Below are 19,928 nucleotides of genomic sequence, written 5' to 3'. Positions count from 1 at the left end.
CTCCCCGCCCCATCAGCGGTGAGCAAAGTCCTTCCAGTGACTCGTGGGGACCCCGGATTCCAAGCCGGGTCTCTGCAGCCCCGGGCGAGGCCAACTCCGAGGACGGTGGTGTCTGGGGTGCTAAAGGGACAGCTCCAGACGGAGCAGGGTTCACCCTCGCGAGGCCAGGGCTGCCGGGATTCGCTGGGGCCTTGCCAGACTCTGGCTCCAGCCCCGGTTCTTTGGGGGACACAGGGGAAGGCGGGCGGAGGAAGGACACGTCACGGGAAGGGGGCGGCGGGCCGGGCGGCGAAGGAACCCCAAGAAAAGGGAGAGCGCCAGGGGAGACCCGGGGGAAGGAGGGAGGGTCGTAGACAGCCGGACCCGGCCCCCGGGTCCCTGCCCGCCGCTTCCGGCGCTCTCCCGTCCCGCCCCGCCGCCGCCGTGCCACATCCTCCAGTGACGTCAGCCGGCGCCGCCATATTGGAAAGGCGCCGCCGCCGCCGCTGCCGCCTCCGCCTCCGCCTCCGCCTCCTACTCGTCCACCGCCTCCGTCTCGGAGCTCCGGCAGCCCCTGGGCTGCGACCGCAGGAAGGAAGGAGCCCCTCGCCCGCCCCGACGCCCGGCCCGCCCGCTTCGCCTCGGCCCGTCTCCCCATGACTGCATCCGGCTCCGCTACCGGCGGACGTCGCCCCAGCGCCCGGGTTTAACACGGAAGCGCGGGTCGGGGGCCGCGGAGGGAGGAAGAGGGAGACCCGGCAAGCCCCGCGTCCCTCTCGGCCCGGCGCGGTGCCTCGGCCGGAGCCATGACCTCGCTGACCCAGCGCAGCTCGGGGCTGGTGCAGCGGCGCACCGAGGCCTCCCGCAACGCCGCCGACAAGGAGCGGGCGGCTGGTGGCGGCGGCGGCAACGGCGAGGACGACGCGCAGAGCCGCCGCGACGAGCAGGATGAAGACGACAAGGGCGACTCAAAGGAAACGCGGCTGACCCTGATGGAGGAGGTGCTCCTTCTGGGCCTCAAGGACCGAGAGGTGCGGGCGCAGCGGTCAGGGCGGGGGCGGCCGGTGCAGGGCTCCGGCGCCAGGCGGGAGCCTGGCCACCGGCTCCGCGCGTCTGCCCTCCCAGCTCCCGAGCTCCGCGCCCGGGAGCGCCCAGCTGGTCCCGTGCTTCCAGATCCTCCCCTCCCTGATTGCTTGGATTTCCCTTTCTCCTTTCACAGTCACTCCTTTCATTTTGACTCCCCGGCGGTCTGTTGCTTCTTCGCTTTTTTCCGCGTGTTTAACCCGGGAAGACCCCAGGGTGTACAATTCCCATCTGGAGACTTGCAGGTTAGAGTGCACCCGAACTCATAGGTTCTGCAGGTTTTAGGACCTGGGAGATCAGTGGACCTAGGTCCACTCATCTGCTTTCTGGGTAATTAAAAAAAAAAAAAAAAAAACTTAAGGTGTACTGTTTGGAATTTTGAAAAAATTTCGGTGAAATGGTAATGGAGGCAAAAGTTGTTTTACTGATAAAAGTCCAACAAAAATCTCATGAAACCTGGAAATTGACTTTCTAGGTAAATTTGTTTTGCGTGAGAGATTATTTTTAGTATCGCGTTTACATGTTACCAGTTTACTATTCTTAAAAAAAGTCTTGCAGTCTCAAGGAGGGGCATTTTCGTGGGCGCGCTTGAAATGCTAGGTTTGTGATTTGATGAAAGGCCTCAGCGTTTCGATAGATAATTGTGTTCTGACTTTGAAACGATTGTTTTCACCCCAATACCTTGTGAGATTGTTCACACATAGAGAAGTTGAGAAAAATGCTGCAGTGGACACCTATACACTCACCTCCTAGGCTCTATAACATTTTTCTGTATTTGCTTTATCACGTGTCTGTCTCTAAAAATGATTATTTTTAGAGACCTGCCAGAGGGTCAGACAGCTGAATGGATATTGTATAAATCGTGTATGGTGAGGGGTCCCAGAAGCTTGTTTTATCTCCCTATGGAAACTACAGACGGCACATTTTGAGAGTCAGATACAAAAATATCTAAGTTTTTTTTTAAAATAAAGTTTTCCCAATTCACAGAGGTGGGCAAAAAAAAAAATTAAGTCTTATTAAAACAACTTAGTCTTATTCACCAAAACTTATCAGATATAGGTGAGTTTTATATGGATTGTTTGTGGACTCCTGATATTTAGTAATCTAATGAATTAAAATTTACCTTGATGGACATGTCTAGAGTATTTGCATTTTCTGGGTTTCCAGTTTGCGCAGGTTTTTCTGATGATCTCTTGAAAAAAGTTGATGTCCCTCTGGCTGTGAAAGGGGCCCCAGTATCTGTGTTTAAATTACTGAGTTATGATGAAAGCAGACTGTATGTGAAATTCCTTTTTGTGCTTTGGAAAAGCAAACTAGTTGTATAGTGTCCTAGAAATATGAGTTTTAGAAAGTATTCTTAAAAAAACAACAACTTTTTTTAGGCTTCACCATTTAGAATCTTGGTAGTAAACATTTTTGTTTGAGTCTCTTTTTCCTTTGGGACAAAAGTAACATAGAAAATACCAAGAAAAAAAAAAGCAAAGTGAAGAAAAGTTATCCATATTTCTGAGTGAACATTTTGGTTTATAATTTTTGAGACTTTTCTATGTGGATACATTCTGTGTGTAAAACTAAAACTTAAACGCTAAAACCAAAACTAGCTTTTGGACTTCTGAGTCACTCTAAATGAGAAGTTATGTTGAGAAAGTACCTTTTTGTTTTTTTTAAGTATGTGTTACTCTAAATGTTTAAGCTGAAACATATTAACATGCTGTTTTTCTGTGATTGGTTTTCATGAAGATTATCTAAGGAATTTATTTGTTGAAGCTTAATGATACTTAAAAAACCTAGAAAATTTAAAGTTCTTTGGTGGTACATAATTGAAACCATCTGTTGTGTTTGTGTCAGGAGTCACTATACTTTGCCATGTCATGGCCAAGGCCCAGGAACTAGCTAATTCTGAGCATTTCAACAACCACATAGGGAAACTTTTTTTCCCTTTTTCAGGCAAGTGCATGGAGTTGAAGTGGCAGTGGGTGGGGTTGGGACTTTGCATTGCTTTAGACTTAGTTTTTAGGGATTAACCTGTATATTTTCCCCTGTCCTCACATCTTTACATAATAACTAGCCCTGGCAACTCATCCATGCATTTCTTTCTCTTTAGGATATTTCTTCCACACCCCCCCACCATGCCTGTTGCCATGTCTTTAACTTGTATCACTCTTTTTAGGGGACAGGAATTACTCTCTTACACAGGTTCTAGACATTTATGCTTTTAACTTACTACGTTTATTATTTATTTATTTATTTAAAATTTATTTATTTTAATTATTTTTGGCTGTCTTGGGTCTTCGTTGCTGCATGAGGGCTTTCTCTAGCTGCGGCGAGCGGGGCCTACTCTTCGTTGCAGTGCGTGGGCTTCTCATTGCGGTGGCTGGTCTTGTGGAGCACGGGCTCTAGGCGCGCGGGCTTCAGTAGCTGTGGAGCGCGGGCTCAGTAGTTGTGGCTCACGGGCTCTAGAGCGCAGGCTCAGGAGTTGCGGTGCATGGGCTTAGTTGTGCCGTGGCATGTGGGATCTTCCCGAACCAGGGCTCGAACCCTTGTCCCCTGCATTGGGAGGCGGATTATTAACCACTGCACCACCAGGGAAGTCCCCTTACTAAGTTTAATGTTAACAAATTCTAAACTTCACCTGTAATATATACAGCTTAATAAATTCACTGCTTTAACTTTTTATTATTTTAACTTAGTGTCCATCTTTGTTATATTTCTGGGTACTTTTAAGATATTTAAAAGCTAAATTCAAAGGTTAGGTTTGTCATTAACGATGGACACATTTTATATATATGTGAGCTAACCCTACTTGAAATCAGAGCAGGAAGAATTTTAAAGAAATTGTGAGAGGTGAAATTAGTTTGACTTGTCAAAAATGCTGAGACTTACGGCTTGTTAAAAATGCTTTTTGTTGAATAATAAACCCACAGAAAAGTGCACGTGTGAAGAATTTTTGCAAATTGAACACACCTGTTGAACCAGCACCTCGATCAAGAAACAACATGACCAGCTCTCCAGAAGCCCTGCTTGATTTCCTTTTCCAGTCACTGCCTGGTCCTCGAGGGTTACCACTGGCTTGACTTCAGAATTCAGCATAGAATAATTTTGCCTATTTTTGTACTTTTATTTGTGCCTTTTGTAAAGCAAGGTTTGTGAGCTTCATCCGTATTGTGTGAGGTTGTCATTTGTTCATTATCATTGTATTATCAGCTTACTTTTTTTTTTTTTTTTTGCGGTGCCTGGGCCTCTCACTGTTGTGGCCTCTCCCGTTGCGGAGCACAGGCTCCGGACGCGCAGGCTCAGCGGCCATGGCTCACGGGCCCAGCCGCTCCGCGGCATGTGGGATCCTCCCGGACCGGGGCACGAACCCGCGTCCCCTGCATCGGCAGGCGGACTCCCAACCACTGCGCCACCAGGGAAGCCCTATCAGCTTACTTTTAACACATTTACAATCTATAATATTAAAATTATTTTAACTCATATCCTGAATCTAGTGTTCTCTCCCTCATCCCTTTGCTGAACAGAAGGCTCAGCTTGCCTGCCAGTAAGCAGATGGTCTGGCTTCAGATTAGGGTTGACTCTATTAGGGTTGACTCTAAAGTTATTGTGAGTTTCATTTCAGATTTTTTACCAATGATTTTCCTTTCTGTCTTTTATTAAAATACCAATGCCTGGGCCCCTCTGGGAATTCTGATGCTCAGTCTGGGCAGAGGACGTAGGTATTGAAGTAAATTGTCAGAGGCCACAGCAAGGATGGCAGATGGGTTTAAACTTGAATTCAACTTCCAAATCATTAGCAAGATTTCTGCTGTCTCCCCTGTAGTTGAGAGGACGGGACAGAAAACAAGCTAGGTATTTTTTTCCTCCCAACTATTTGGTTTTTCCATAGGTGCCTCCAGTAGTTAGTGTTTTCAGAATGCCTCATTGAGAATTATGTGAAATAACTGGTGTCATATACTTTAAAATATCTTCATTCATGACAAATCTTAGTGCTTTAAAGTTGGATTTGATTACTTTAAACGGCCAGGTATAATTTAGAGTGTACATGTGGAATAGCAGAGTGGAAAGAGGCGGCATAGTATAGTCCTGGTCTGAGGTGTATCCTGTGTTTTACATGTTATTTGATCTCTGAGCCTCAAAGCTCTCTAAAATGGAGACTCGAGACGTAGACCTCTCCTATGGTTCTGGTTAGACTGCTGCGGACATTTATTGTTTTACTCTCCACCTTGTCCTTTCTAGGTTTTGTCTTGTTTTTAGGGTGTTCCCATTGGATGTCTTTCCAGAACGCACTGTTGAAGCATTTACCCTTTTTCCCTTTTGTGGTGCAGTCAGACCTAGACTTGTCCAACCAGACATTTTCTCCTGGGGCTTTGGATCTTAAGAACAGAACAGCAGGCTCGTGGGGTTTCTTGGAGACCTGTCAGAGGAGTGTCAGTGTGTGGGTCAGAGCGTTCTCTGACTTGGATCCTTTAGCTTCTTTCTCCCTAGCCCTTTGGTGCTTGTCTTTCCCAGCCCGATTTTCCAGGCACCTTTCAATTTTGTTGGTTTTTTTTTTTTTTTTTTTTTTTTTTTTTTTTTTTTTTGCGGTACGCGGGCCTCTCACGGTTGTGGCCTCTCCCGTTGCGGAGCACAGGCTCCAGACGCGCAGGCTCAGCGGCCATGGCTCACGGGCCCAGCCGCTCCGCGGCATGTGGGATCTTCCCGGACCGGGGCACGAACCAGTGTCCCCTGCATCGGCAGGCGGACTCTCAACCACTGCGCCACCAGGGAAGCCCGGCACCTTTCAATTTTGTAAGCTTTAGGAACCTTCCAGTAAAAGTCCCTTTTTAAAGAAAGCCAGAGTCAATTATTAATGTTTTTAATGCTTGCAGATAAGAACCTTAATGTGATAATTTAACTCTGTATCTTGAAAAATAAGTAAGTGCTTGAGCTGGATAATACCCACTTAGGGTAAAGTAGTTAAGTTTAACTAAAACGATGGAACTGACTTTTGTGTGGCTTTTAAATTGGCTCCAACGATTGATACCAGAGTGTTCCATTTTTGGAGTAAGTTTCCCAAGGTCGCTACTTTGAAATACAATAGTTGTCAAGATGGATAGCTTTTTTTTTTTTTTTTTTAAATTCTCCTTCCTATACATGCAGTAATGCACACCATCTCTGGATATCAAATCTGTTAATGAGAAATTCATTTAACAGATATTCAGTATTTAAAGGTGTGCTAAGATTTCAGTAATTTAAAGTATAATAAAGACTTCAGAGTTTTGGAATTCTGTTATTCCTTTAATACAAATAATATGCTGTTCATATTTTTGAAAGATTTGAGTTTTCATTTATTTTTTTCAGGTGTATTTAAGAGTAAGTACACACATAAGAGATATACAGGATCTCAAAAATTAGTTTTTGGAGGTCATTGAACCACTTGATTGTATCATTTAAACAAGATTTTATGTTAGGGAAATTACTTTTCAGTGCTTCAGGGTCCTTTTTTCAGTGTGGCCAAAACATTCACTGATTCATTTTATAAGTCATACTAATATTTGATATTTATTAATTTTAAACCATCTGAGCATTCCTGTATGGATCATTTGAGATTAACTTGTAGAATTATACTTTGAAATTATTTTGATCAAGTATTTGGGGAGTTTTTCTGATGTTTAAAGAGATAACCTATTACAGTGTCAGCTTACATGTAAATCTCAAAAGACCCTAAATGCATTATGCTTGTCCAGTTATGCCGCGTTAAACCTTTGGACCAAGCAAACTTTCCCTACTTTATGTCAGCATAATTTTTCTGCTATTAATCAGAGTAAACTGTATTATTCAGAGTTGCTGTGGTCCTTGTTTAGGGGATTTTATTTTCATGCTAGTTTCCTTTTGAAGCAGCACAAAGAGACTGCTGGTCCCCATGTTTCTTCCACTTAATAAGTGTAGTGACAAGTAACAAAGGTGGGAGCCTGGCTTCATTTTGTAATTGATGTTAGTGGCTTTAGGTTTCCCTGATCAAAGCTTGAAAGACTGCAACATGTTTCAAAAGTATTGTAGAATGTTATAATGTAATTTAGTAAATCTTGGGGTTTTAATTTAGGTATTACAGGTAAATATATAAAATAGGCTGTTATTTTATTCATATTATCGCATCTTATTAGTTGTTTGGTAAACATCTGATCTGCAAGAATACAATTAATATTAAAGTACATTACATTGCCAGAACGAATGCTTCTTGTAAATATATTTTTAAGCTGAAAAAGTTAAATTTTAAATGAAAAAAAGACCTTATTTTTAAACTTACTACATTGTGTGTAGTTTACCTATTCCTTTAATAAGGGAAGTTCTTAAATTGGAGTCAAAGGATGGAGTTTAAAAGTCTGTAAAACGTTCTGCAGTTGTGTGTGTTGTATGTGTATATTTTTCTGGAGAAAGAGAACATAGCCTTCATCAGATACTCAAAGCATTTAGTGAACCAGAAGGTTAAAAATTATCTAATAGAAACTGTTTCTTTGTTTTAGTTTAAGTTTTTTGTTTTGGCAGTGTTTTGTCTTTTTTTTTTTTCCTCTTGAAGATTGACTACAGAAAATTTCAGGTTTCAGGGTTGTGGTGGGTTGGATTTTCAGTTTTGTGAGATTTGAGATAGGAAGCCAGCATTTCTGTAGCCTGGTCATTCTACCACATGTAGAATTCTAATACCTTCCATGCATTAATCAAATGTTTATTGAGCCAAGCCCTTGACGAGGTGCAAACACTAGGAAGAAGTTCTCTATCTTCAAGCCCATTTCATTTTGTTCTGTGGGTCAAAACTCTTACAGTAAACTAAAGAACTAAATTGTGTTGCTGTTGTAGAATTTTCCCATGGTGAATATCTCAGCTTGGCATATAGCTACCATTCAGAGAATATTTACTAAGTAAATCATGTATTTTCATTTAGGGTAGCATCATACCCAAGGGAGGGAAAATTGGTCCTGGGGGTGGTGGTGAAAAATTCTTACTTCTTCTATGTGTAAAGCATAGATACACATACAGTGTGCCATCTTACTAAAATTTTATGGGGGAGGGTGTGGTTATAGAAAAAAGTCTGAAAAAGCTTCTTTAGGGAGCAGTAATGGAAAAAAAAAAGTTGAGAAATAGTGAAATAAATTAATATTGAAAATACTAAGTTAGTGCTGAGTTGAGGATTAGAAATCTTTTTCTCCAGTAGAACTTTTTATTGTAATAGAATTTGACTTGTAGTTCAGTAGTAGGAGGAACAATTTTAGTATACTGAACTGTAGGGAGTTGTAAGAACAAAGTTATTCTTGTTGGTTGATAATGTGTAGGTAAACTCTTTGTTTCCTACTCTTTACCCTCTGCCCTGTGGAGGGACTGGAAATAAAGGACTGCATATAAATTGCTAGTGGTTATTTTTACTCTGGTTTCATTTTCTAGTTCCAGTTTCTCAAATGCAACTGTTAAACAGTTTTATACTGTGTTAACAAAATAAGCTCAGAAATAGCATTTTAAGAATTTAGCTTAAATTTCAGTCACTGAATTGAGCTTGTCATTTAGTTTTTGTATCTATGCCCTGTTATATAAAATGGAAACAGATTTAGTTCAGTCCAACTTTAAAAAAAAAAAAAAATATTTATTTATTTATGGTTGCATTGGGTCTTTGTTGCTACACGCGGGCTTTCTCTAGCTGTGGTGAGTGGGGGCAACTCTTTGTTTTGGTGCACGGGCTCTAGGCACGTGGGCTTCAGTAGCTGTGGCACACAGGCTCAGTAATTGTGGCTCATGGGCTCGAGTGCAGGCTCAGTAGTTGTGGTGCATAGGCTTAATTGCTCTGTGGCATGTGGGATCTTCCTAGACCAGGACTCGAACTCATGTCCCCTGCATTGGCAGGCGGATTCTCAACCACTGTGCCACCAGGGAAGCCCTAGTTCAGTCCAACTATTGAACACCTATGTGCCAGTGTCTTTGCTGGTGGTGAGGTTGCAAAGAAAATCTTCTTACCCTCAAGGAGCATCCAGTCTATATAGAAGACAGATTTGCAAATGATTCCAATAAAATAAGTTATTGACTTTAATGGAAGTACTTGTTAAGTGCAGTAGGGACATAAGGGGGGGGGTGCCTTGGATCAGGAATCAGAAGATTGCCATGCTTTTGATTTCCAGCCTTGCCCTTGAGTAGTTAGAATAATTAGTTAGGATAAATGCTTTAAATTCTTAGGCCCTCAGTTACCCCCTGGGCACAGTGGGCCTACATTTGTGGGCTGTCCCATAACCTCTAAATTGTAGGGATCCAATGAATTGGCATACGTGCAAGTGCTTTAAAAACTGCAAGGTGTTGAACAAATGCAAATAGGTAATTACCTAGCCCAGAGAAGAATTAAGATTTATAGTGATCTTGACAAGTTTTTAAAATTTCCACTGTTTTTATTATTTTTTTAACCCTCTTGTGCTTTGCTGGGCTTAGTCAACACTCTGTTCAAATGCAGTTAGTTATCTGTGCTCGCTTATCTTTGTGTTTGTCCTGAACCTACAACCCGTTTTATTTTTTTGGTAATCCTTGGCATGCTGTACTGGGAAATCTGGAAACCTGAAGTACCACTTCTTATTCTTAGGCCAAGTCCAGAGTCTTCCTTGAACAATTCTTATAAGATACTGCCGACTCTCCAGAGACATCAGAAGCCTCCAAACCTCCAAAATGATAAATGATTCTAATGCCAAGTAAATAAAATAACACGTGGAAAGTGCCTAGCATAGTTGGTGCACGAGAAGTATTAGGTTTCATCATGTCTTGGCTCTAAGTTGGAAAGCTTAAAAAGGTCCTTGACCTCCTCTGACCCCTCTCGTCACCAGTTCTTCCCACCTTTCGCGGGTTCCCAACTCCCGTTTTTTAGGGGGAAGGGTTCTTCCTGCCTAAGTTCAAGGCCAGGATCTCTCGAAGGTCTTAGGGCTGGGTCCCCTCGAGAAGGCATTGGCCCACAACTCTTTCTTGTAAAATTTATCTTTATTGAAACATTTTCCCCATTTCCTCCATAACTTTTCATTTACTTTTCATTTCTCCTTCACTGTAGGTCCTTTGGCTACCAAAGTGCCTTCCCTGAGGAGGTTGAGAGTGGGGAAAGACTTGGGAATAACAATTTCCCAAATTGCACCAAATTATAAAATTGTACTTTGTGCAAGGTTTTGTTAAATGAGACCAGGAAGGAAATAAAGTAACAAGAAAAGTCCTAGTCTTCACAAGTTTATCGTCTAGTAGTGGGGAGATAAGGCACTTGAGAATTAAAGTAACAGTGTAAAGTAGTACTGTCCTAAGTGCCAGTTGGGTAGCAGAAGACGGTACATTTTTGGTTCAGAGGAAGTAGTGAATTGGGCTGAGGCTGTCCTGGAAAGTGTCAGAAGCAATGGGGAGTTGGGCCGGACCTTGCACTGTTTACAGAAGAAGGGGCCTTTCAGTTTAGGAGAGTAGGGGGAGCTAGGGCTTGGAACAGAACCTCCTGGGGAATTCTGTTCACAAAGTACCTTGAAGCTGACTGGAAATTGGTTTTGGGGTTAACTTCTATTTGATTGTCACAAATAGTGTTTTAAGATGGTGTCTATGAAATTCCAAATTAAAGTTAAAAAATTGTTTTAACATACGTTTTAGTGATTTTCAAAAATATTCGATATGTTTAGAAATTGTTTTTAAGTTTTGAACTTACAGTATTTTGTCCATCCATCCATCCATCCATCTCTCACTTGTCCTCAAATAGTTGAGGATCGTTTATGCTCCGGGCAGTGTCCCTAGTGCTGGGCTAGAAACATTATTAAAATGGTTCCCTCGTACAGTCTCCATAGTCTTCACTGTGACTGATAGATCTAAAAGAATAAAAGGAAAGGTTTTTTTTTCAACTTTTCTTATTGTGGTAAAATATACATAACGTTTACTGTTTCCTCCATTTTAAAGTGTACAACTCAGTGGTCTTAAGGACCTTCACATTGTTGTGAATATTGCAGCCATCATCACGATTCCTTTCCAAACTGCAACTCTTAACCATTAGCTAACTGCTCCTCTCCCCCTCCCCCTCCCCCTAGCCTCTGGTAACCCTCATTCCATTCTGCTTTCTCTCTCTGAATTTGACTCTTCTAGCTACTTCATTAAGTAGAATTGTACATCTGACCTTTTGTGTCTGACTATTTTACTTAGCATAAGTGTTTTCAGGGTTCATTCAGGTTGTAGCATGTATCAGAATTTCATTCTTTTTTAAGGCTGAGTAATATTCCATTATATATATATATATATATATATATATATATACCACAGTTTGTTTATCCATTCAACTATCGTGGACATTTGGTTGTTTCTGCTTTTGAGCTATTGTGAATAAGGCTGCTTTTGGAACATTGTTGTTTGAGTCCCTGCTTCAATTCTTTTGGAGATATACCTAGAAGTGGGATTGTTGGATCACATGGTAATTCTGTGTTTAATTTTCTTGAGGAACTACCGTACTGTTTTCCACAGTAGCTACACCATTTTACATTCCCAGCAGCAATGCACAAGGATTGCAATTTCTCCACATCCTGGCTGTCACTTGCTACTTTCTGGTGTTTTTTAAAAAAAATTTATTAAATTTATTTATTTTGGTTGCATTGGGTCTTTGTTGCTGCATGCAGGCTTTCTCTAGTTGTGGCGAGCGGGGGCTACTCTTCATTGTGGTGCGTGGGTTTCTCATTGCAGTGGCTTCTCTTGTGGAGCGGGGGCTCTAGGCGTGGGGGCTTCAGTAGTTGTGGCTCGTGGGCTCTAGAGTGCAGGCTCAGTAGTTGTGGTGCACGGGTTCAGTTGCTCTGTGGCATGTGGGACCTTCCTGGACCAGGGCTCGAGCCCGTGTCCCCTGCATTGGTAGGCGGATTCTTAACCACTGTGCCACCAGGGAAGTCCCTGTAATAAGTTTTGAAATCAGAAAGTGTGAATGGTCTAACTTTGTTCAAGCTGTAAATTTTTGAAAATGAAACTAGATATTAAAAGAATTGTGTGTCTGCCTAAATAGAGGCCTTGAAAAGAGCTCAGAGGTCTCATTTAGACAGTCCCTTGTAGTCTGTTCACTCTCTTGTCTGCAGATTTGTACTGGGTTGTAAGTGCCTTTAGGAAATGCAAAAGGAGAGGTCCAGTAACTTATTTATTGGGTTGGCCAAAAAGTTTGTTCAGGTTTTTCTGTAAAATGTTATAGAAAAACCTGAACAAATTTTTTGGCCAACCCAATATTTATATCTAACCTTTATGCTTCGGTAGGCAGTTGCAAATTTGGTGTTTAGGAGAGATGTTCGGACTGGAAATGGAGATTTGGGAGTTGTATCTTTTCACTCAGATGTTCTGCATTCCTTGTCAGAGCCCATATGCTTGCAGCCACACAGTTGCTAGGTGAGGTCTACAGCCTTCTCTCTTTCACCATCCACATCTACTAGGTGACTCAGGTTACATTCTCTGAATTAATTCTTTGAATTTGTCTTCTCTCCATTCTCAGGGCCACTGCCTTAGTTCAGGTCCTCATTATTCTCCGCAATGACTATTTAAAATCTTCACCACTCCCTTAAAGTCTCTTGTTTTACTCCTTCCTTGCTCTGAGCCTACAAATAGAGGATTCCCTCACCTGTCTTCCCCTATCTACCTTTATCTGCAGCTCTTCTGTTCAGTTGCAGGGTAAGTGGCCTTCTCGTAGGCTGATCGCCTGCTCTCACCCCAGTATGCACTCTGTTTCTTTGGGGTTCTTGCTCTTTCAACTCTTGTGTCTCTTTTTCCTGCATCCATCCACCTCCTCCAGTAACCACACACTACCGTTTGAAGCTTTGTCGTGACTTTACTTTCCCCATTTCCGTTTTTTTTTTTGTGGTACGCAGGCCTTTCACTGTTGTGGCCTCTCCCGTTGCGGAGCACAGGCTCCGGACGCGCAGGTTCAGCGGCCGTGGCTCACGGGCCCAGCCGCTCCGCGGCATGTGGGATCTTCCCGGACCGGGGCACGAACCCGCGTCCCCTGCATCGGCAGGCGGACTCTCAACCACTGCGCCACCAGGGAAGCCCCTCCCCATTTCCTTTGTGGGTATGTTCTGGTTATAAACTTTGTTATTAGAAACTCTACCTTCAGTAGAATTGGTATTGAAGAGGGTTTGTGCTTTTGTATGTTTTTTTTTCCACTGGTGGGGGAAGTAGCTCTTCTCTTACCTCCAGATTTCTTTGATCACATTTTGGCGGATGCCTTTGCCTCATCTGTGGAACGGTGGCAGCCTTTTTCTATTCCTCTGCCATTCAGGGGAGATTTAAAAACATCTTAACAGCTGGTAAGAAAAGAGAATTCCTTTGAAGGGAGGAATTCCTTATGTGGGCTCTTGTCTAGATTTCATGAGGAAGGGAAAAGTGACTCTGTCATCAGTGGTAGAGTGTGTAGGAGTGCTCAGTGCTGTGGGGACCAGGGCAAGTGAAGAAGACCTGAAGTTGGGTGGAGTCACCGAAGAGGGATGTTGGAAATGGAAGGGAACACTTTAGGGAGATAAGTTTTGAGCAGATTTTTTCTTTCTTTCTTTTTTAATTTTTATTTTTGTTGCGTTGGGTCTTCGTTGCTGTGTGTGGGCTTTCTCTAGTTGCGGCGAGCAGGGGGCTACTCTTTGTAGTGGTGCGTGGGCTTCTCATTGTGGTGGCTTCTCTTGTTGTGGAGCACGTGCTCTACGTGCGTGGGCTTCAGTAGTTGCGGCACGTGGGCTCAGTAGTTGTGGCTTACGGGCTCTAGAGCTCAGGCTCACTAGTTGCGGCGCACAGGCTTCGTTGCTCCATGGCATGTGGGATCTTCCCAGACCAGGGCTCAAAACCGTGTCCCCTGCATTGTCAGGCAGATTCTTAACCACTGCACCACCAGGGAAGCCCCACTGAGCAGAATTTTGAATGAGATGTCGCATGTGACTAGATAGGAAACTAGAATTCTAGATGGGATGTATTATGAGAGGATATATATGTGAAAATAACTAGATGGGAAAGTTATCCTTCTAAAAATGTTATTATTTTACACAGCTGAAGAAGAAAATCTGAGTCATCTAATAATGAGAACTGAGCTATTGGGGGGTTGTGTGTAGACTAGGGAAAATAAAAAGTCATTGGTCCCTTAGGACCTTTACACATAAGTTGGCAATGATGTTGGAGGCAGTTGGAGGTCTTAAAGATAGCAGGAATAATGTAAACTGGATTTTTGGAACGGCATTTCTTGTAAGTGAAGAGAGGATTGGCATATGGAAAAGCTAGAGGCAGGAAGTTTTGTAGTAGAGGCTTGAAGTTACTAGAATTTGTGGAATTTGGTGCCTGGATCTTGGGTGAAGAGGGAACAGGACAGATCAGGAAGATAATTATTGTAGAAGAATTATTTGGATTTAATTACCATTAAAGCTTAGAGAGGAGAAAAGATGATTGGTTTGAGTTTAAAGAACCAATAGGTAGTAATATTGTCTTAATTATTTTCTTATACAAGTCTGTGCTCATTGTTGAAAAAGATTTAGAAAATATAGATTACAAAAGAAAAATAAAATCCATAATTCAACTTTTATTCCTTCAACAAACATTTATGGAGCGTCTACTATATAGTAGGCACTGTACTAAGGAAGACAGACATATATATAAACACGTACAGATAGGTACATATATGTATAAATTATACGCCGTGATAGTTACTGTGAAAGAAAATCAGAGGATGCTGTATGAGAATGGGTGTTGAGGGGAAAGCACAGTGAAGAACTTCCCAAGGAAATAATATTTAGGCTGAGACCCAAAGAATGGATAGCTGCCAAATCCAGTGAAGACAGGCCAGTATGTTTCAAGGCCCTGAGGTGATAAGGAAGCTTCCTTTGGCTTGAGGAACTGAAAGATGGTTCAAGGCAGGAGAGGAGCGATAGGGAGAAAGACTGGAGATGATGATAGAGTGCCAGAACACAGAGTCCTTACAAATCAGGCTAAGGATTTTGTGTATTATGCTGAGTGCAGTTGGGGAACCATTGACGGATTTGGGGAGTGGTATACCCAATCTTTATTTTAAAGAAGAGTTCTGTGTGGAGAACGGATTGAACAAAGGCAAGAAGGGGAAGTTGGCGGTAATATTACATTATTCTTCCAGTCCTATTTTAAACGAGTTTACCTATGTTTATTTTTTTACTAAACAAAAGAAATCTCATTCCAGTACTGTTTTGTAACCCCTTTTCTCTTAATGATGCGTAGTGACCACCTTCCTGTGTTAGTAAATAGGATCTTTCCAGTGAGAAATAAGGTGCTCCATTATTTGCCGTGACCGCATGATGGAACATATTATTTGATGTACCCTAATTAGTAGGGGTGTATTATAGATATGGCCATGCTGTGAACCTTCATCCTTTATTTATTTCTCTCTCTAACGGCCTGGAAATCACATTATTACTTTTTTTAGGCCTTCGTGTTTGTATTTGCAGATTCTTCTATATAGGGTCTCCCTTTCTCCACCTGGCAGCCGTTTCTCACCCAGCTCTTGATGCCCAGCTGAAGCTCTTTTTGCCTTACTCTAATCCCCAAGGCACCGTTCCTTGCTCTCATCTGCCTCTTCCTTACTGTTGTGTACACCTAGCACAATGTCTAGAATGCTGTCGTTGTTCATGTGTGTTAGTCTGCTGAGGTTGCCATAACAAAATACCAACAGAATTAGTTTAAGCAGCAGAAATTCCTTTTCTCATGGTCCTGGAGGCTAGATGCTTCCATGGTTGGGTTCTGGTGAGGTTCCTCTTGCTGTGTCTTCACAAGGCAGAGAGAGACAGCAAAATCTCCTCATGTCTTCTCCTTTAAGAGCATTAATCTCATCTTGGGGCACCACCTCCACGACCTCATCTCAACCTAGTTATGTGCCGAGGCTTTGTTTCCAGATACCCTCATTTGAGAGTTAGGGCTTCAACATATGAATTTGGGTGGGGGGTTCCTGTTCCGTTCATAGCATGTTTTTGGTAGGAAGGAATGAATGGATGTCATTTTATTCCTGTCAGTGTTATGATATTTATCACATTGAATTATAATGATTATTTTTTTCTTTTCATTTTGTGCCTTGTATCTTGGTCATCTTTATCACTTCTGCTTAGCAATGTCTTGGTATTCAATAGGTGTTTATTGAATTAAATTTATATTTTTCTTATTTCAAGAATTTGAAAATTATTTTTTTACTTTATGTACTTTTAAACTTTATGTAACTTAGTGCCTTTGCCTACCAAATGGGATTGTTTTTTTGCTAGGAAAAACAGAGGCAGAGGCCAACATCTAATAAATAGATTGTGTTATGGTGACTTGATAGAAAACTTAAATGCTTTTATTATTCTCTATGCTTTCCAAAATGTCCTCAGCTTAAAATACTGACAGTGCAATGTAGAGGTGAAAGTACTATGTCTAGAGTCACATGAGGCTTGAGGTATAACTGCTTGAGGTATAACTGCTGATTCTGGAGTGTGAGCATGATTATACTTCTTGATTTATCTGAACTGCAGATTCTTCTAATGTAAAATGATAATACTTTACTGGGTTATTGTGAGACGAGGTGATAATTTACATATGTGAAAATAGTTTTGCAAACTGAAATGTTGCTGTGTTTACTAACTAAAACCTTCATGTTTCCTAGGGAAGAATTAAGAATATGGAATAATAGTTAGGTCTTGTTAAGAAGATGCTGTTAAATATACTGTTTAAAACTCTGCTAGGGAATTCCCTGGCGGTCCAGTGGTTAGGACTCCACACTCACTGCGTTCAGTCTCTGTTCGGGGAACTAAAATCCCACAAGCCGCGCGGCGTGGCCAAAAAACCCCCCAAACAAACAAACAAAAACTTTGCTAGTCAAAAGTATGTGCATTTTTGCCAGAAATCCTTTTAAAAAATTTATTTGCTTGAGAGGAAGTCAGTTTCTGCTCGCACTTCTTGTGCTGTCTGCAATGAACAATGGCAGTCGTGGAAAGAAAAAGGAGTAATATTCTCTTCCATTTTCATGGAGGCTGAAAGGGAGCACTTGCATTAGACAGACCGGACTTGGAAGGCAAGACAGAATGATAGAGCTAGGGCTTTAGAGCTAGGGAGACCAGTTTCAGTTCCAACTTTGCCACTCAGTAACTGGCAGGTCCCTTAATTCCCTTGAGCCTCAGTTTCATTATCTTGTGAAAATGGACGAATAAATCCTACTTTACTAGGTCTTCTAAGTCATTAAATGCTTAGCCGAGTTTTAATTTATAGTAGTACCCGGTGTATGACAAACTTTGTGTGCACATTGGAAGAAAAAAGGATTTGGGGAGGATATGTTCCAAATGTTAATAGAAGTTACCCTTGAGGGAGTGGGGGATGGATGGAAGGGAAGGAGGAGGTGGGAACTTCAATTTTCCCTCATGCGGTGCTATTGAAAAAGCATTGTAAACAAGCAGGAGTGACTGAGATGTCTCAAGAAGAGTGTATAAATGAGGTAAGAAAAGGCCCCTTAGCAATACAACACGCTTAAGGAATAGGTAGAAGAGTAACCTTTAAAGCCTGAACGGGAGCTGCAGAGGAAAACTGGAGTGTGGTGTTGGGGAAGCCAGGGGCCGAGGAGGGAAAGTCAACAGCATTAGCTTTTGTGGGCGGTTACTCAAGAGAACTGTAGCTCTTGTTGAGAACTGTATCAGATTGCATGGGTTGGGAAGTGAAAGGGAAGTGGTGGAGACTTTATTTTTTTGACTATACTTTCAAGGAGTTTGCGGTGAATGGGAGGAAAATAGGGCCATGTTGGCCCTTGACTGTCTCTTTCTCTTGATGGGCAAACCTGAGGGTGTTTGAGTGCTACTAGAAGATGCCAGCATATATGCGAGAGGTTTAAACTATTTTAGGAGGGCAGGACTTGTGAGCAAAGATACTTCTTGAGGTGGGACAGAATGGGTAGAAGAATTAGCCTTAGGCAGTTTTCCTGTTGTAACCAGACCAAAGAACGGGTGTGGACTATGAAGTTGAGTTTATTGGTGTGGTTCATTGCTGGAAGTTGAGGTTGTTCCTGTCTGATGGCATTTACTTCCTTCCTGTGATGTCACCTGCTGAAAATTGAGTTGAGTTGAGATTTGAGGGGAATGTGGTTTTGAAACAGCTGCTAAGGAGAGTGGTAAGAGATTTGACTAGGGAAACGTAGGATTTGCCAGGATGGGCTTAGTTTAAGTTGTACTGAGATTGCAAGACATCTTTTTTTCCACCAGCGGTTCAGAAGCACAGGTACAGAAAGGAGAAAGTGGACAGCTGGATTGATCCGTTGGAGTTTTGGTAGGAGAATGCAATGGAGGAAAATAGTTGAAAATGCCTTCAGGAAATTAGGAGTGTAGTTGAAGTGGTGTGCTCGGGGCTTATTTTCCCTATTGTGGTTTTGGGAGTGATGGTAATGGTACTTGCCTTGGAAGGTTGTGGAGGTTTAAATGAACTACTTAGAATAGTAATTGGCACAGAATGAGTGTCCAGTAAATGACTGTTGGGCTGGCTGGAGATGAGCGTGAGAATGGAGGAGACTGATGTGAAGAAGGGAGGGAGACTTGGGTTTGGAGTCTGCACAAAACAGAGAAAGAATCGTACATAGATTGAATTTATTACTTGGATTGGGTTCTAACAGAGTGGTTCTTGGTTCAAGACTGGTATCCACATGCCCAGGGAATAGCTTGGTCCTTAGCCTGGAGGCAGTGGTGGAATTCATGGTAAAATGCTTGGATGGGAAAAGTAATTACTTTTAACAAGCTATAACTGAAAGTTTTCTACTATTTACAATTACCGATATAGGCAAGCTGAAGTAGTTTTAGTGCTATCTGTGAGTTTGTCACCAATAGAAGCCAGAGATATTATCATATCACATTACATTTATTGATATTTAGACATCTTACATTATTGTCTGCTCATTACTATGTTGGAATTATACTTGCCACTAGAATTTGTTGTTTAATGTACTAATAAAGAAGCACATGAATTTTTATCACAAATTTATTTTTAATATTGTAATACTTTTGATCTGGTTTCCTTTGTAATCCTATGCATTTTATTTTATGCACTCAAAAGGCAGGATAAATACAGTGGTCGCTCAGTATCAGCCGGGCATTGGTTGCAGGACCCCACATCCCAGGGGATACCAAAATCTTCGGATGATAAAGTCCCTTATATAAAATGCTGTAGTATTTGCATATAACCTACACACATCCTCCTATATACTCTAAATCATCTCTACATTACTTGTAATACTTAGTGCAATGTAAGTGCTTTGTAAATAGTTGTAAATACAATGTAAATAGGGGCAAATGCAAGTTTTGCTTTTTGGAACTTTCTGAGATTTTTTTTCCCTAATATTTTCAGTCTGTGGTTGGTTGGATCCTTGGATGCAGAGGGCTGACTAAACTTAATTTTCTTTTAAGTGCTAAGTTTTAGAATAAGGAGTGAGTTAGTGTCTTAGTTACTTCCAGTGAGGTGTGGGCTTTTTTTCTTTTTTAAAACTATTACTTGTAGTTTAAAAAAAAATTTTATTTTATTTATTTATTTTTGGCTGCGTTGAGTCTTTGTTGCTGCGCACAGGTTTTCTCTAGTTGCGACGAGCGGAGGCTCCTCTTCGTTGTGGTGCGCAGTCTTCTCACTGCGGTGGCTTCTCTTGTTGCAGAGCATAGGCTCTAGGCGTGCAGGCTTCAGTAGTTGTGGCCCGAGGGCTCAGTAGTTGTGGCTTGTGGGCTCTAGAGCGCAGGCTCAGTAGTTGCGGCACACAGGCTTTGTTGCTCCGTGGCATGTGGGATCTTCCCGGACCAGGGCTTGAACCCATGTCCATCCCCTGCACTGGCAGGCGGATTCTTAACACTGCACCACCAGGGAAGCCCCTACTTGTAGTTTTTTAATATATTCATTGTGTTTCA

General features: G+C 42.1%; 1 protein-coding gene across 2 annotated transcripts in view; it reads left to right on the top strand.

Moving 5' to 3' along the window:
* Nucleotides 1–262: 262 nt before the first annotated feature.
* GOLPH3 (golgi phosphoprotein 3) overlaps nt 263–19,928 on the top strand; it is a 52,160-nt gene continuing 32,494 nt past the window's right edge. The window contains exon 1 of one of the 2 annotated variants that reach the window (XM_059060846.2): nt 263–1,010. In XM_059060846.2, the coding sequence (XP_058916829.1) occupies nt 786–1,010 (225 nt within the window). In that variant the 5' untranslated portion in view covers nt 263–785. The remainder of the gene's footprint in view (nt 1,011–19,928) is intronic. The other variant, XM_067030852.1, reaches the window with a different exon arrangement.

Source organism: Kogia breviceps, chromosome 4 (assembly GCF_026419965.1).
Source record: "Kogia breviceps isolate mKogBre1 chromosome 4, mKogBre1 haplotype 1, whole genome shotgun sequence".
NCBI classification, from domain to species: Eukaryota; Metazoa; Chordata; class Mammalia; order Artiodactyla; family Physeteridae; genus Kogia; species Kogia breviceps.
Note: the sequence above shows the minus strand (reverse complement) of the source record. Positions and strands in the feature narration are given on the sequence as shown.